The 18,671-nt window shown below is 38.3% G+C and overlaps 1 protein-coding gene across 7 annotated transcripts in view; it reads left to right on the forward strand.

The window, feature by feature from the left end:
- Positions 1-3,360: 3,360 nt before the first annotated feature.
- celf1 (cugbp, Elav-like family member 1) overlaps positions 3,361-18,671 on the forward strand; it is a 37,905-nt gene continuing 22,594 nt past the window's right edge. For 3 of the 7 annotated variants that reach the window (XM_053315674.1, XM_053315707.1, XM_053315689.1), the window contains exons 1-2: positions 3,361-3,522; positions 10,610-10,735. In XM_053315674.1, the coding sequence (XP_053171649.1) occupies positions 10,632-10,735 (104 nt within the window). In that variant the 5' untranslated portion in view covers positions 3,361-3,522; positions 10,610-10,631. Of the gene's footprint in view, positions 3,523-10,609; positions 10,736-13,139; positions 13,223-18,671 lie in introns of those variants that run through there. The other 4 variants (XM_053315681.1, XM_053315698.1, XM_053315724.1 and 1 more) reach the window with 4 other exon arrangements.

Here is an 18,671-nt window from a genome sequence, read left to right on the forward strand (position 1 = left end):
CCTTCATGGTCTGTCTGTACACAGCTGTGAACAGTGGACAGGCGTGTCCCACAACTTGCAGGATATAGGTGACTTGGACATCATCATGAAGCAGATATGTGTTTTCCTCTTTTTATTGATCCCTCAAATTCATATAATCAAGAAATTCAGCAGCGACTAGAGTCAAAGTCATCGACGTGAGCATCAGAACATGACAGATCTTCACAAATACCCGACAAGATGATTTCAAAAATAACATTTTATCACAACATGATGTTAATTTAGTGGATAGTGTTGGGTCTTTCCAACAACTAATAGGCTAGATGTTCATCAGACGATCACTAAGCGTCTATTATATGCAATTAGACGTCTACTAAACTTGAACTTTTCACCAGAGTTTAGCTTAACCGTTTAATTGATGTCATTATTCATAAATGAAAACAATGGAAAACAGAAGGAACACAAGAAAATTTTAGGGTAAAATTCCAAATTCTTGATGAAAACAGCAAACACAATAGTACACACACACACACACACACACACACACAGAAAGAAAGAGAGAAAGAGAGAGAGAGAGAGAGAGGGAGAGAGAGAGAGTAGTGTCGATTTCAGACAGTGAGTCCATCCCAAGTCTCTTAAATTGCATCCACGTTTGACGTCGTTCACTCTGAAGTGACGTCTGTTTCTGATGATGGGATGCAGCAGCACAGAGATCACCTAGTCGGCTTCATCAGCTGTAGCGTCTGCACACATGCACTGTACTTATACTAATAAAGGTGCGCAGTGTTTCCTCTCTGCTGCCTATTATATTACCTGTTTGGCAAACATTATACTGTATAGGGACTCATGCTTCTTGCTGACAGACAGACTCTTCCTCACATTCATTGTATCCATTGCTACTATGGCATATATCCATCCATAATAATCCATAATAGTAAAATCTTTGTTATAAATGAGTTCTTTTCTTGATCAGACAGACACTTAACATATTTTTAACAAAATGGTGAATCAGAAAACAAATAAAATATCAAAAGTGGTAGTGACAGCTACATTTGAGTGACATGTTTTGATGAATCAGATCAGTCCGATCAGTTGCAGAGGCCAATAAATAAAGAGGTGTGTTGGTCAGCTCTCGTGCACCCTCGCTCTTCACCAACCCCAGGGAACAGCTTCAGGCTTTGAAGCCAATTTGACATAGCGGCCCAACGGTGTATTGCAACATCATGTGATGCTGTTGGGCCTAAAAATACTTTTTCTTACAGTCTTGCATTGGGAAAAAACGTCTGTCAATCTGTATAAGTTATTTAATCACCTGTCACGTACTATTACCACACCTTATACATGTTAGACAGTCGTAGTAATGTAGTAATGTTGCAATCTCAGGAAGCTGATTAATGTACCTATTAAACTCAGTCATGTTGTGTTGCTATGTATAACTTTGTAATAGCCCTACACAGATCAATTGTGGGAAACAGTGCTAATAAATATGTTCAGTAGAAATATGATTAATAGAGGCTAAATTACACATATAAGCACCATAGTCTGGTGAGAATGAGTCATGCTACATAAGTATAATAGAGAAATAAAATCTAAGGTTGATTTCTATGGCCAGTGGCAACAGGATGTTGTGTTGCTGTGTCAACCAGCGCGTTTTTACCGTAGCAACGCGCTGGTTGACCAATCACCTTTAGTCGTATGTGCACTGTTTCACACAATGCATCACATATTTTTAGGACTATAATAGAGTCATACAGTTTAGTACATTAATCAGATTCCTGGGAGTTTACAAATGGTGGTTTCAAATTACTAATGGAAAAGTGCATCCTTGAATCCAAAACAGTTGCTGAACATAACAAAATGATGTGTGTTTATTTGCAAATATAACAGGGAAGTGAGACCTGATTACAAGTAGTAATCTCACTCAAGATGCTCATCAAAGATGTATGTTAATGCCAGGTGTACACAGAGCCTCAGAGCTTAGTTTATGGTGAAGAGTGAGCAACGCTTGTGCTAGCAGTGATATAAGTGTTAACTTGCTGTGTTGAGCTGTTAAACAGGGTCAGGAGAGACAGATGCTTTTTGGGTAAAGAGAAGGAGAATTTGACAAATGACACTGTCAACCTTTTTATAAAGAGTATAACTCCACCTTAACACAAGCATCACAACGTTTCATATAGAGAGACAAAGACGTCCAAATGAATGTCTGAGAAAGAACGACATGCTACATTTGAGTAACAGATAACATTTTGCAGCCATAGATAGTACTGATGACCAGGAGCCATACAGTAGACCTTGCCACAGAAGACTGCTGTTTGTTTCTCATTTCAAACAGCAAGTCTTAAAAAAAAACTTATGATCATCTCTTAAAGGGACAGGCTCACAATTACCTTAAAGCAGCAATACCTCTATGCTGCATTATGACCATTTTGATATGAAGAACTTCTAGAAAGGTGCATCATTGTTGCTATGCCATAAATGACATGGACAGAAATAAGTAAGATATGGATAGAGAAAGGAAAATGTATGAACTGTGGTAACTTGTGTGATATGATAAAAACAAATAGCAGGAATAAGAGTCAACAATGTTCTGTAGTACTATGATTTAATTTGATTGGAGAAGGCTGCAGACAGAAACAAAGGAGCATATGGAAATAAATAATTAATTAATACTTTTTTTAATTACAGAAAACCACTGACTTTCAAAATACAGGTGTGGTTTTACTTTATTTATTGTTTATTATAGTTTAGTTTAGCTTATCATTAGTTTTACAGGCTGCACTTTTATATGTTCAGTTTTATGTTTAACTATTAAAAACAAATAACTTATGATACATTATTTTTATTTGTTTCAAGCTCTCAAATATCAATGTGTGTATCAGCAACTTTAATATAGTTGTGAAGTAGTCATACAGTTATTCCTCACCTGATCTTTTATGATGGTGACATTTCAATAAAGTTGTTGATATAAAGGCATTCGTTTTTCTTTGCATTTATTCAATTTGTGTTTGACTTTTATTACTTTCAACCTGTAAAACTGTGTCTGTGGATATAAAGAAATAAAAGCTGAACCACACGAGGAGCTTGTAAGAAACACAGAAACGTTTGCCCATATTTTCTTTATATGGACCGTACCACCTCACACTTTCACACAGGGAACTGTCACGTGCACTTTCATTGCCATCACAAAGATCACTAAATACCAAAGATCGTTTATGAAGAAAAATCTTCCTGTTGAAAACCCCTCCCAAAATTCGACACACTTCCGTTTAAATCTATCTTGAAGCACATGTCATGTTTAATGTAGTCTGTCACCAGTCACTTTCCCCCTTCTGTGTTACTGTCTGATGGTAACGGCCCAGCAGGAGCCAGACTGCCATTTTATCACAACTAGCTAAATCTCTAAAGTAAGACTAGTAAATATTCCCCTCTGTGGTTTAGCTTCTTTTCCAAAAGTACAGTAGCAGTACTAACGTGATATTGTAAGCAAACATCTAAAACGTCATTTTGTTTTTAAGTCAAATTATCTGTGGCGTAAAAACACGGGTAAGTTGGTGATTTTAACTTAGTAAACGCTCTTCTAACTAACTAATGTTACCATAACATTCCCCTGCTGCTGGCGGTATGTACGGTCTGATTGGTTGCGTGCTTGATGTAGCTGTTAATCTCCTGTTATGGCCTCAATGTGGCAATATTATGTTGATCAAATGACGTCATGGTAGAGTTGCTTTGGCTTGCATGTGATATTGGTTGCTGTTCAGTAGTAACAGTACGTGGCGTTTGCTACAAAGCTTTAGAAATGTAGTAGTTAACGCTATTTATATCTTGAAGAGTATGCACGTGATGTCACTGAACGCGGAAGCCACCACTGTCACTCCTCCTATAGGTCAGGATTCATAGATCCATGGTCAGGATCTGTGTGTCAGCTGCATTCACAACCATACAACTTCGGCTGTCGCTTTACACTCACATTGGTTTTGCATCGTAAAGCAATTCTGTTTAAGAGACTGTCACACAGACTGAGCATAGTTACATATGAAACTGTTCATAGATGTACAAAACACAGCAATCATTCATGACATGTATACATATCACATTATATGCTCAATGATTGCACACTGATATTAGTTTAGCAGCAGAGTAGATGTAGAAAAGAATTCTTCAGCCTGTTGCATTTAAATTGAGGGACTTTAAACCAGCTGTTAATCTGTTTAATAAAAGGCAAGGAGTTAGACTAAACTACAGATTACAGCCTAAATTGAAGAAAGACTCATAATGAAGTGATTCTTTTCTTTTAAATGTTAACTATGCACCTGGTTTACTGGATGAAGAGTCACATGGAAGTATTTTAACAAACCTTTCAACCAGAATGGTTTGAAAACTGTGTTTTAAATATTTTGATCAGGTGGGAAAATCCTGCTTGTGATCCTATCAGAGTTTACGTTTATCATTAAAGGGGACCGGTTATGCTTTTCCTTATTTTCGGTCATATATATATATACACACACACACACACACACACACCTCTTTATAAGGAACAGCTGTGCAATCTAATTCATTGTCGGAAAGGCGACAGTTCACCTTTATCTTTATTAGTGAAGTCATAGTGGGTGATGGTGATGATGTATTAGGGTGCATTACATTGAATGGTGTTCTTTGTATTTTGTCCACTCCATTAACATACATGAGGGGGCCAAATATTAGGAACACCAGTCAAGATAATGGCACCACCACATAGTGAGACCTCAGTAATAAACATTGCACAGGTGAATCTAGTGAAATGGCTGGTGATGTTTAATGTCACAGTTTTGGATGTTGATGTTAAAAACGTGTGAAAGTTAATATCTGTGAGCAGAAAGTACCAGCTGCACACCACTCTGAGTGTTTCCTATGTGTTTTTCTCTGGTAAAGGTAAGGTGATGTTGGCTGCTGATGAATTAGTTCATATGGACTTTTGCGTCACTCTGTTAACATGTCATTTTTCTATATTGATTTAGGAGTAGTCACGCCAAGCTATGTCTCCATTACACAGCACAGTAAAGTAAAATAAGTGCTTCTGCAGCTCTTCATCAAACATCATCATCACTGTGGCTGTTTCTGCTCCTATGATTCTTGTGACATTTGATGAAGTTAGGACGTGATGTTAGTCATTTAAAAGCTTTAATTCTATGCACTTCTTAATTATTGATGTGATATGAATGACAGTTTATGACAATAAGAACTGAGAGAATGTGCTGCTTCACTTGTTAGTGTCAGCTCTAATGGTACAGCAGAGTGAAGTGTCTGTCCTCACAGTTGTTCTTTGGCTGAGTAGACATCTGCGTGCAGAGAGAGCGCGCGCGCACACACACACACACACACACACACACACACAGTCAAGTCTCATTTTGTCATCAAGTTACTCACAGAAAGAAAGTTAACAACAACAGCTGACCAGTTAATTTGTACTGTAGACTCACACACTGACCCTGTGTGTGTGTGTGTGTGTGTGTGCGCGTGTGTTCAGCCCAGCTTCTGACTGAACCCAGAACTCACTAGAGTTGTTACTGTTGTTTCCCTGCAGTTTCTCTCCTTTTTTTCACGTCTGTGTGTTTATGAAGCAGATTCATAAAACTCCATAATACACAAGAATCATTAGTTAAAGTTGAAATATTTTCACCATATATATATATATATATATATATATATATATATATATATGTATATGTATTTATTTATATATATTCATGTTGTTCCATTGACTTAGTATGTAATCATGCTGTGTTGTCACTTGCATCCATGTGCTCAAATATATTTTCATATTCCCACACTAATATGTCACTGGCATAAACAGTAATATGTTCACATTATGGTGCACATCATATGATGCTGTGCATGTGTCTATCAACAGCAGCAGTTTCTGTCAGTGTATAATAAGCCTGGCAGCCTGCTGGGCCTAAGCACTGGGGAGTTTTGAAAAAAGATGTTTTCAAAACTAAATGTGTTCTATAACTTATAGAACACATTTAGTTTTGAAAACATCTTTTTTTATGCTACTTATAGACTATAAGTAGCATAATAGCTCAGTGTGTAGAGACAGGGGGAGAAAGACGGATGTTAGGCAATGAAATTTATTAGATTAGCAGTTTTCGAAAAAAGTGTGTAGTGGATGTGCACATCCAGAAGACCAATAAAGCAAGTGATGGACCAAATAAAAAATGAGGAAAATATTAATTTGACAATAAAGCACACTGCAAATTTCATCAGACAACACACTTCAGACTGATCAACACATCAAAAACTCCTAACTCATTCAATAAGTTCACTTTGAATACAGTGTAGTGTTCCCAGAATCACTTCACACATCAACGCTCTCTCTTTGGTTACATTGTCACACTTTAAAAAAAGGATCAGGTGTTACTGAATATAGTTTTCTTTTTGATATTGCACTTTAGACAGACTCAGAGGAGGCATGTTTTGGTGAAATGAGCTTGTATCTTGTTACTCTGGTAGGAAAGAGGCATAATCCATGTTCATCACTTCCACTGTCCTCTGGAAACACTTCTGTAGAGTGTTGTGTTGTGATATGCAGCTTTAAAAAAAAGTATTTGCCTATTTGCATGGGTTTTCTTCTCTTGCATTGTGTGTGTCTTTGTTGGCAACCATACTTTGTGGTTGAAGGAGGATTACACCGTAGCTCATCTAACTAAAAAGCAATAAATCTCTATCTGTCTGTCCTCTGCGTCTTCAACTGTCCATACTGTGTGTCAAACCATCACTGCTGTCTTAAGTCCACTGAAATGCTATATGAAACCTAACTGACAGTTTAAGATCATTGGTCTTGGTATGAGCAGAGGGAAGTGTGAGAGAACAGCAGTTTGATTTGGCATAGTTGACTGCATCAACATGATGCTCCTGATACAGTGTGTATGTCTTTATACAGGTCATTATTAACATTTAACAATGAGATTTTTGGCCTGTAGTGAATGGATTCAGTATAGTAGAAGATAAAAATGAATCTCATGTGATTTGATGTGGAAAGTGGAGTTACTAGCTGCTGTATGTGAGTATGCCTGCTAACCTGGTGATTGTTCAGTTCATCGTCTATTTCTGACGACCTTTTCAAACTCATAATGTAATCCTATAACAGTGGTGATGTCAGTGTAGTTAGTATACCATTTATTTTTCCTCATTACATCACAACTGGGTGTGAGAATAAGTACATAGGTACATAACTGTGATGGTATAGTTGTATGTGCAGCAGAACCACAGCACACAGCGAAGCAGACAGTCACAAGTTAAGTCTGCAGTGGGCTGATGACTGTCAGTGCACTGTTTCCTCTAGCATTTCCTTCAAGGTGCGTAGGTCCTCCTCCTGAAAATGTTGGTTTTGTTAGATACTGTATGATTTCTTGCATTGTGGTGGATTTTGAGGTAGCCTTTTGGAGATGCAATACCTAAATGAATTCACATTAATAGTCTACATCTGGCATTGGCCTTCACAAGTAAACCTTGGCTAAGTGACCAATCATCATTCAAGTTTCAGTTTTAAGGCCCCCCAAACCATAAACTAGGCTAAAGTAGGGCCTAAATAATAACTGTCTATGTGCCTATAAGACATATTCCCTACAAGACACACTCGTATAAAACACATTCCTATAAGACATATTCTTATAAGACACACTCCTATAAGACACACTCGTATAAGGCACATTCCTATAAGGCACATTCCTATAAGACATATTCCTATAAGACACATTTCTATAAGACATATTCTTATAAGACACACTCCTATAAGACATATTCCTATAAGACATATTTTTTGATTTAAAATGAAGTTCATGGTTGCAAATATTTGATTATTATCTAACTCTAAAAGTGAATGAAAATTAATAGCAGAGTAGCAGACTCAACTTTTCAATGGGCGATTGGCAACCTATGCCTCTGACCCTGCCCCCAAACCCAACCCGACCCGTGCACACACTAAGAACACTGAATTACCTGTCTCTATGAACAAATGAATCTGACAGAGTTGGTTGGCGCAAACACACTTCTTTTTAGATAACTATTGGATACACTCGCCTTACTGGCAAAGCTTACAACCTGGTTCCAAACATTTGATCTTTACCTCTAAGGCTCGGCCGTAGGGGAATTCTTCGACTGGAGGCTCATTAAAGCTCAGACTAGATGGTCTCCATGCAATCTGTTCCTCAGGTCTGTTTCACCTATAATGATGAAATCAACACAGAGCAGATATGAGTGGAGGGAGGGATATTGACAGAGCACATATTTCTCTTCTCATACAGTATAATAATATCTTACTGCTGAGTGAAGAAATGTACATAACAGAAACCATGCAGTGTCTTCACCAGCGCTCGCTCACACTTTAGTTCACTCAATTTAAAACCAACAGTTTACATTCATAGATCACAATTTAGAATTCCTGGAAATGTTCTTAGTGTGCTTGTACTAGCTTTATTACACAGTCAGTCACTGACTGAAAGTGGTGCTAAAAAGAAAAGAAGTCAAAGTGGAGGAGTGATTCAACACAAACACACAGCATTTAGATTTTAACATACATACATAACTTTAGAAGCTGCTTTCTGTGTGTGTTGGATGTAACAGTCAGATGCTTCACAGAGAAAAATATCTAGCCATTTTTAGCATCCTCTAAAAAGAAAAAACTTCTAGTAAACAAACATAACATGCAGCTACACCTCTGCACACACATACACTCAGGCTGGTTTCTCTTAGGTTTAATTATTGGACCATCAGTGCTGAGGAGCCTTTCCACTGAGCAGAGCACTGTTGTACTTTATCAACAGCAGCATGCACTCAGCTTCCAGCATCCAAATACACTTCAGCTGGCTGGATCATTGTCTTACATCACCTAACAACAGCTCTGTTTTAATGCATTGCTCATATTAGTGTGAATGGCTGCTATGAGTCTGTGGTATGCAGGTCTTCATTTAACACAGGGGTGTCAAACATCGATCTGGCCCACTTGCCATCCTGTGTTCTTTTCCTTCCTTCCATTTGTCCTTCCTACCTTCCTTTTTTCCTTTCTTTCTTCGTTTGTTCCTTCCTTCCTTCCTTCCTTCCTTCCATCTGTCCTTCCTCCCTACCTTCCTTTTTTCCTTTCTTCCTTCCTTCCTTCCATCTGTCCTTCATCCCTTTCTTCCTTCTGTTCTTCCTTCCTTCCTTCCTTCCTTTCCTTCTGTCTGTCCTTCCTTCCTTCTGTTCTTCCTTCCTCCCTTATTTCCTCCCTCCCTTCCGTCTGTCTGTCTGTCCTTCACTGTCTGTCTTTCCTACCTTTCTTTCCTTCCTTCCTTCCTTCCTTCCTTCCTTCCTTCCCTCTTTTTAATGATCCGGCCCACATGAGATCAAATTGGTCTGAAGGTGGCCCTTGAATGAAATTGAGTTTGACACCTCTGATCTAACAGCTGACCATCTTCATGTTCTATTCCTTCCTTTAATATTCAGGCAAACGTCTCTATTAAAGCCACCAAATCTACTCCAATGAAGTGAGAACATTTTAGTTCAAAGTGTAATCTCTCATTTGAAGCATCAAATTGTAATTATTTCTTATGTTCTTATTGTTTAATGTGCCTCTCTTCCATTGGTCTCTGAAGCAGCTGTGGTGAGAATAGAGAATTGAACATGAAAGTAGTGGAAACACTGAAACATCTGAACATGACATGCTTATCATGCTGTATGTCATTACAGTAAAGCACACTGTGCAGCTATTGTAATCATACAGCATGTGGTCAAATAGAAAGTAGAATATGAATTAAAAAAACAAATCTTCTGAGGGAACCAAAATCATCACACATGCACACATCACACAGGTACTTTCATAAGCCAATTTTGACTAATCTGATTGGCAATAAAAAGTGTCATTGTGTAACAAGCTGCTTCTTTGAAAGAAACAGCAAACAGCACAAAATGATGATGTAGGTTTGTTTCATTTGACTCAGAAGTTGTAAGTGTGCTCAACATGGATATTAACCCACTAATAACTGATAATAGCACAAATAGCCTATATTCTGTTGGTGTGTAGACCTTTTAAAGACTGTGTAAAGTGAATTCATACATTTTCTTGTAAACACATTAAATAGGTCATCAATGTATTTCTAAAATAGGGGTAAAAAGCATTTCAACCATTTAGAATTGAATTGTGGAGCTAGGCTTCACAAATTGTGTTTCAAGATTTCTGTGTTCAGGATTTACTCGCCCCTGCTGCTGTAGGTATAAATACATTCAGCGCACACTACTACTACTACAGTCTACAGTTAGCAAGTTAGCCGCCGAGCTAGCAGACGAGCTAGTTAGCCGACGAGCTAGCCGCCGAGTTAGCAGCAGAAAGCTCTTAGAGGTGGTGACTTTGATTGACAGGTGACACTTGGTAGGGGTCGGGGTTTCAGCAAACTTGGTGGGCATTCCCACAGCGTTTGAGAGCAGAGAAAGTGGTTGCTTTTTACACTACTTTGAAGCCTAATTTCATATATTTGCCGATTTTGTGTGTGTGTGTGTGTGTGTGTGTGTGTGTGTGTGTGTGTGTGTGTGTGTGTGTGTGTGTGTGTGTGTGTGTGTGTGTGTGTGTGTGTGTGTGTGTGTGTGTGTGTGTGTGTGTGTGTGTGTGTGTGCATGTTAGCAGTGGCAGTGCGAGGTCCTGGATGGATAGCCTGGACCCTGAAACCCTGTATGTGTCTCCAGAGCAGACGGGACAGCCCACACTCCCCATCCCTACCTCGGAAGTCTCCAACTTGGCACTAGGGGGGTGAGCATGTGCTACTCTGTTCTTTCTATCTGATGGAAGCATAAGAAGGAAAATACAACCCATTCATCATTTTGACACACATTAGATGTAAAAATTGCTTAAATAAGAAAAAAATACAATAACTGTCCATCCTGTAAACCTGACCAAGCAGTACCATAGTTTGGTACATTGAAGCATCTGTACATGAGCAGGTTCACTACTAAGCATAGACACATTAAGCCCCTCTACAGTAGAGCTGGGCGATTATGGCAAAAATCAAAATCACGATTAATTGAACTCTTAACTCGATTACGATTAATGAATGATTATCTCCACCCTTGATGAACAATGATGTATTTTCACAGTTTCTTTAGTTAAGTATTTTCCACTGCTGCCCTCACACATGAGTATCTTTAGGGAGTGAAAATAAAGATGTTTTAAGGTGTGACACTGTGGTTAATGTCTAGTTTACTTGATTAGAACTATGTAAAGATCATGGTTTGGATTGAAATGATCACTGGAGACAAGTTTTAAATTCCTTAAAGATATGCAACCTTTGCTGTCATGGCAACAGTGAACACCACCATTAATTGACATGAGCAAGATTAAGTCGATTAGAGTTTCTAAATGTCAGTTTCGATTATTTTTCGATTAATTGCCCAGCCCTATGCAGCAAAATATATTCTAATATAAGTCTTTTTTTACTCAGATCAAAATCCTAAAACATGTACAAAGTAACCAAATACATTTGGATGTGAGCAGATCATCATCATGTGGCATCTCCGACTCTCATTCCACCACTTGTAGAAGCTTTACAACATTATCTCTGTACATGAATCACACACAAGGGCAGCTCTACTTCTGTCCCATAATGTGAGCTCTAAGGATGATGTACCTGTGGATGGGGGATTATTGTACCTGTGGATGGGGGGCCGTACCTGTGGATGGGGGGGCCGTACCTGTGGATGGGGGATTGTACCTGTGGATGGGGGGTCCATCTTCTTGAAGCTGTCCAGATAAGCTTGTACATTACTTTCATCATTGAACATTATTATAAAGTGAACTGTGCTGCCAGTCCAACATACACAATGACAGGACCATGAGTTGAGATTGCAGTTTAATCATAACAATAATAATAACTTTATTTATATAGCACCTTTCAAAACCAAGGTTCACAAAGTGCTTTGACAGACAAGGCAAGCAAAAGCATTACAATAAAAAAAACAAAGACACAAAACACAGAGAGAGGTAACAAGACTGGCATTGACAAGATGAGAGTAGAGGACAATGGAATACAGTTGGAGATAATGAGAATATAAAAATATATAAAATAAATAAGACAAAGTAAAAATAAGATTAAATAAAATACAGTAGCAATAAGCAAAACGAAACAAACAAGCAGATGACATCACATAAAAGCTAGTCTGTAGAAATGAGTTTAAGTAGTGATTTAAAAGAAGATAACTCCTAAAGTAAAGTGATATGCTGGATATGATGTGTGTGTGTGTGTGTGTGTGTGTGTGTGTGTGTGTGTGTGTGTGTGTGTGTGTGTGTGTGTGTGTGTGTGTGTGTGTGTGTGTGTGTGTGTGTGTGTGTGTGTGTGTGTGTGAGTGAACGGGCTTCCAAACACCCCTGGAGTTCATCTCACTCCATAGGTGCAGTTGTGTGTTTGTGTGTGTGCTGTGAGGTGCACAAAAACCCAAAGCCAGTGTCATATGACATTGGCTCCCTTCCGTTTTTTACACACACAAATCACATACAAACCACTGCAGCCTGTAGGACAACAGGGCCAACGCAGCCCCCCTCGAGCCGGAACCTAATTGTTAGCCCCTGGTGTGGCTAGTCCAGGGATTAGCTGTTGGCTGGGGAGTGCTATTCACTCCCTCTTTCATTCCCTCTGCCCACTGGGCCTTATCAGCATCAATCTGACACCCTGTTTATCTGACGCTGCAGCCAGATCTGCTGGCCTAGGAGAAATGTTCACAAAGGCCATGGGTCATCAGCACTTTGATTGTGGGACCCCAAATGTCCATTACTCACTCTGTCCCCAGTGATCCCAGCAGCTCTCTGTCTCCATGATATCCAAGCAGTGGTTGGTCCCAGTCCCAGAACCTGGAAAGCCAACCTGAAGGCCTGTCAACTTTGTGTCTGTCATTTGTTCTCTTCTTCCATCTCTTAACGCAACCGTTTCCTCGGTTAGATTTTTCTTTGTTGTGTTTGTGTTCCAGCAGGCAGGTTCTCCATGTGGATTGGTTTGTCGTGCCACACTGTTTGTCTCTGCCTTTTGTGCACGACTGTCGACTGTCTCATTCTACCAGTCGCCAGGGACTTTTACCTACAAGTGTATGATCTGGACTTTACCACCACCAGCTGATCACTGTGTCCATTTAGCTTCACTGTCTCGAAGAAGAAAGAAAAAGAAAGTGATTTTGCCATCATGGCTTCTTTTAAGCTGGATTTTCTTCCTGAGATGATGGTGGACCATTGCTCTTTGAATTCTAGTCCTGTGTAAGTAACTTCCTCTGATCGGCTTTGTAAGTACTGTATGTCATCCAAAAGCTGTCTTGTGTCTCTGAAAATTCTTTAATTGGTCTATTGTTATTGTGATCTGGTATGTAATAATAATAATGATGAGAGGCAGTATGGGTTAGGGTTCTGCCTTAGAACAATATGTTCCTGCTTTCCTGTTAGTTAGTTTTCTCTTTGTGGTTTAGTATGTATGTAAAGTTTAGATTTAATATGAAATCTGTTTTATTCTCACAATTATTTCCCCCTTGTACTGAAAATCTCTCTAGTGTTAAAGCTACTGGACACACGTTGAAGTCGCTGCTTGCTTTTCACTGGAATATTGAATACACTGACGTCTGAACAGTTTTTCTGTAGCTGTAAATCTGCTGACTCTTTCAAGTTTCTACAAGAATTTCCCCCAAAATGTGTTTGGAGCCTGCATCCCTAACCCCAGCATTCCAGTGTAGCCTCCTATACGCTTTTCTTTATGGTTAGGGATTATTTGTTTTTGATATATTCTAATTCCAGTTCATATTCTGCTAATCAGTTCCTGTTCTGATTGAGACCTGATTCTGATTTTTAGCAAGAAACAATAAAGTAACACAGTTCTGCTGTAACACAGTAAACCAAGCAGTGCATGAGTGTATATTCATATCAAGGTCTTTAATCTCTAAATGCATGCTTGGATTTGCGATGTTTAAATCATGAAGACACCCAAGTTGTTATGGTTTTGATTATGATTATAGTTTGAGTGACGGACTTCAGGCATGGTATTAGGAGATGAGATCGTTATGAAGTGTTGATTTTTAAGAGAACCACAAATAAACTTTTTATTTACTGCTGATTTTAGCTGATGCTTAAAATTGCTTCTAAAATTGAGTGAGTTTTAACACACACACACACACACACACACACACACACACACACACACACACACACACACACACACACACACACACCTTGTTAAATGACAGCATGTTTTCAGATGGGTCAGTCTGTGTCAGAAGATGAACATGACTTCTATATTTCCATATTTAGTAAAACCCGTTCTACTGCTGGTGTTTGACACTTTGCATGCAGGCTTGAAGTCTGTTTGCTTTGTTGGAAAGGATAGGACTGTTGTTAGGATGATACGCCCAGTTTGTTTTGTTCTTTGTGATGTTTGTAATGTACATCAGCTGTTATCATGAGTTTTATATTAACAATAGGAAATAGTAACAGTTCTCCTCAGTTCTGCACAGCTTATAGTGTTTTTCACTGTTCTGGTTTGAATGTTGATTCCCTGTTAGAACCAGGCTGATACGCTGGCTACATGTCATCAGCTGATTTAGACTAATTGCAGATAACTCTTAGTTATCTGTGTTTATAATGGCCATTAAGTAACAAGAAATGAAAGTAATGGAAAGCCAAAGATAGGTGAATGAGCTATGACTTATGTAGTTAGTTCATTAATGCTGTTTCTCTTATGGCTTTTAGGGTAGTCTCACTGATGCAGTGGAGCACAGAGAGGTCAGATCACTATGTATCTGTTGGAGATGTGCTGTTTGCAGTAAACGCAGAAAGAAGCTGTTATCTGCAGGTCTTTATCTAACATTTCACTGTGATTTTACTATGGAACTGATCTGCTGACCCACATCTTTTTTTATTGAAGAGTAGCTGTAGAGAGCCCTGTCAGTAAACAGGAGCTGTCATGGTTCTGCCCTGCTGTCAGGCTGTAGTAGAAACACAGTGGGCTTGGCACAGTAAAGCAGACTGACCCAGGATAACTGTCTTCACTCACACTAATCTCTGTGAGTTCAATGAAAGCATTACACATACATACATGTAGATGCAACATTGGGTGCTGCTAGTCATATGATAGCTCTCTGAAAGTCATTATGTTTACAATGATGGCTGTCATACCACAGTTCTGCTGATATTGCTGCATTAAATCTAAGTTGAGGCTTGCTTTTCAAATTATATTTTAAGTACTTTTATTTTCTTATTTTAGAGTATTCAACACATATTTGAAAGTGTTTATGAGCATGGGTGTGTATGTGGTGATGGGTATGAGTGAGTGTATGTATGGGTATGTGTTTGGGTTCGTGTGTGTGTGTGTGTGTACTAGTGTTATGTGTATATATTTGATTTTTTTTTTTTTTATGCTGCAATTGGACTGCACAAACTGAGTTTCATTTTATACTTGCAATGACAATAAATATCTATGTATCTTATTGTGTTATAATAGGGCTACTGTAATTATTTAAAATTCAGATAATAGAACATTTTACAAGCTTCACAATCCTGTGTTTTTTAATATTCATATTTTACAAACTGATGTGTGTAGTGTAAAGGTGTGAGATAACCCTGGAACAACAAACACTACTTTACACAGCTGTTTGTGCACAGTTTAAACTAAAAGCTGCTCACAGTCAGACATGTGAAACTAAAGTGCTGCTTGTCTGTGCCATCCTAAGTTTCCACAGTATGCTCAGCACAGTGACAACGCTATATTAAATTCAACATGATGGTGAAAGTAGAACAACTTGTTTGTTAAATGTTATTCCTCATTCTTTGGTGTTAGCATTTCCCTCAGTAGCACATCCACACTCATCACACAGTCTGCTATTTCCTATTTACTGTGTAAAGCAGATTAGTTATTGTTTAAAATGCTGGATTGTTATGTAGCTCTACTCTGTGCTTCTCACACAGTTAGAGACTAGCTGGTGAACAAAAACCAGATATTCTCAGATCTCATGATGTTGTTTCTTCTTGTCTGGATGTTAAGATAAGCAGCTCTTTGTGAACACATTTACTATGTCAACTATTTGAGGTGATAATTCATCACTGTTGTGTTTACAGTATTGCCACACCTGAAGGATAAACACTAAATAACAAATACTTGCATTTCTTAAGTGTGATGAACTGTTTAGGAGCAAGTAGGTTGTGTAACCCAGGCTGAACATTTATTCCAATCATTTTCTAAATTCATAAAAATGCTGAAAAGCTCTGAATAATTAAAGTCCCTCTCCTCTCATAAAGCTGTTTGTTCACTTGGATCAAGGCAGGAATTCTAACATGGAACACAGCCAGTTTAGTGTGCCCTGTTTTCATCTGGTAGTTAAAAGAAAGTTGTTGCACATATTCCTGCATAGTGTTAGCTAGTTATCTATGAACTATGAAAACACACACACACACACACACACACACACACACACACATTTTTCTATAAGTAGACTGGCTGTTGCATGACTCACAGCTATCCTTGAGAAGTTTGTCATCAGTGTGTTTCATGTTTAAATGTGTAAGCCCATTTATAGACTTTATTTAATCATCAGAAACACAATAACTATTAAGATATTTCATTTTTCACTTTGAAGAAAATCAATCAGACATGCTGTCTGATGGAAAAGTCAAACATTCAGTGTAGAGTTTTAATAGACTCTATAGTTTTTCAATATGCTGACTTCTCATTGTTGATGTAATTATCACTTAGATTTACTTTGGGCTTTGTGCCTTTATTTTGATAGTAGATGTCAGATATGCCTACAGGAAACAGGGAGAGAGAGGGGGGGGGGGGGGGGACCTGCAGCATAGGTCCTCTGCTGTAATCATACTAGGGGCGCTGCCATTATGTGACCACTTGACTACCAAGCTGCTCCACTACAGTACATAGGTGCTGGCCTTGCTGCCACCATAAATGTGGGTTTATAAAAGGTCAAAGTGGCCTTGTCCTAAAAATGACTTCAGTCCAGGCCTGTTGTGGATGTTTGAGTGTCACTGTGCAGAGTTTGACAGTATAAGGATGAAGGGAGACACTTTCTCTTTGTTCAACTTTATTATCTATCTCTAGGAACACTGGTGTGAGTTTATCACTTGCCTTAGTCAGTGATTTCAGTTGAATCAGGACAATATGTGGGTGATTTTTCCCCCCACCCCAGTAATAATTCCAGGTGAAATGACCTCTAGTCTTTTGTAGTCCTGGTTGTGTAATCCCTGAGTTTATTCTGCAAGCTGCTTTTCCTTCTATCAACTCTGTGTGACATGTGACTTTAGTGTGAAGTTGAAAATAATATTGCTTATCAGATAGAAACATGTTGAAGTCACTTCATCATGTAAGCCTATTAGAGAATGAATTTTACAGTGAAAAATTAAAGAGTGAGATCATCAGATAAACGTAATGCCCATGTTCATGTCTATTATAAACCACATGATGTGATTTAACAGGTAAAATGCAGTCTGGAGTTCAATAACTGAGGGAACACAGTGAATATTTGAAATTGTCCTGTCCTATTTATCCTGTCCAAATTGGGCTAAAAGGGAAACTTCAGTATTTTTCAACCTAGATCCTATTTTCCCATCATTTTGTGTCTAAGTGACTAATGTGGACAACAATTTTTAAATTGGTCCAGTATTGAGCCAGACTGCTGCAGCTGACAGGTGCCAAACAGGCTTCAATGTAATTCTACAGTGTCATTTCTCTAGCGTGTTCATGTTCCTTACTAAATATCTTCATTCAAATGGACTCTATTTCTATAGTACTTTTCTAGTCTTTTTGACTACAAAGCACTTTTACAGTATATGTCTTATTCACTCATTCACACACATTCAGACACTGATGACAGGAGCTAACACACAGGGTTCCAACCTGCTCATCAGGTGAACTAACCATTCACACACATTCATACACTTTTGACAGGAGCTAACACACATGGTTCCAACCTGCTCATCAGGTGAACTAACCATTCATACACATTCACACACCGTTGACACAATTTTCCAATTGGTGGACCTCCTGAGCCACACCCGCCCCGCCTTAATATAATAAGTATACTTAGGTCATAATAACAATGAGTAGAATATGTGATGAATATTTTATGGCGTTGATAATCAGCATCATAAAAAAGGGAATGAAAAACATGATCAGATCATGCCTGCTTTCCTTCATATCTGTCAGTTCCACTTCAATCCACTTTACTTCAGTTTTGTCATTGAAACATCAGCTATTTGACTGGTATGTACTTGGATGTTGGTGTCATGGTTCCATATGTTTTCAGTACAGCAGAAACAGAAAAAGTAGAAAATAACATTGTCTTTGATCATTGGCCAACACTATTACTGACACATTTTAAACCTTTACACAGTTTTGCCACAATGAAAAGGAAAACAACTTTTCTGTTTGTTGTTAGCAGTCATGACACATGCTCACAGCTGTTTCATGTTGATTTATGCTCCAACTGTATATAAAGTAGTGTAAACTAGCTAACTGTATATAAAGTAGTGTAAACTAGCTAACTGTATATAAAGTAAACTAGCTAACTGTATATAAAGTAGTGTAAACTAGCTAACTGTATATAAAGCCGTGTAAACTAGCTAACTGTATATAAAGTAAACTAGCTAACTGTATATAAAGTAGTGTAAACTAGCTAACTGTATATAAAGTAAACAAGCTAACTGTATATAAAGTAGT

Source organism: Scomber japonicus, chromosome 1 (genome assembly GCF_027409825.1).
Source record: "Scomber japonicus isolate fScoJap1 chromosome 1, fScoJap1.pri, whole genome shotgun sequence".
Lineage (NCBI taxonomy): Eukaryota > Metazoa > Chordata > Actinopteri > Scombriformes > Scombridae > Scomber > Scomber japonicus.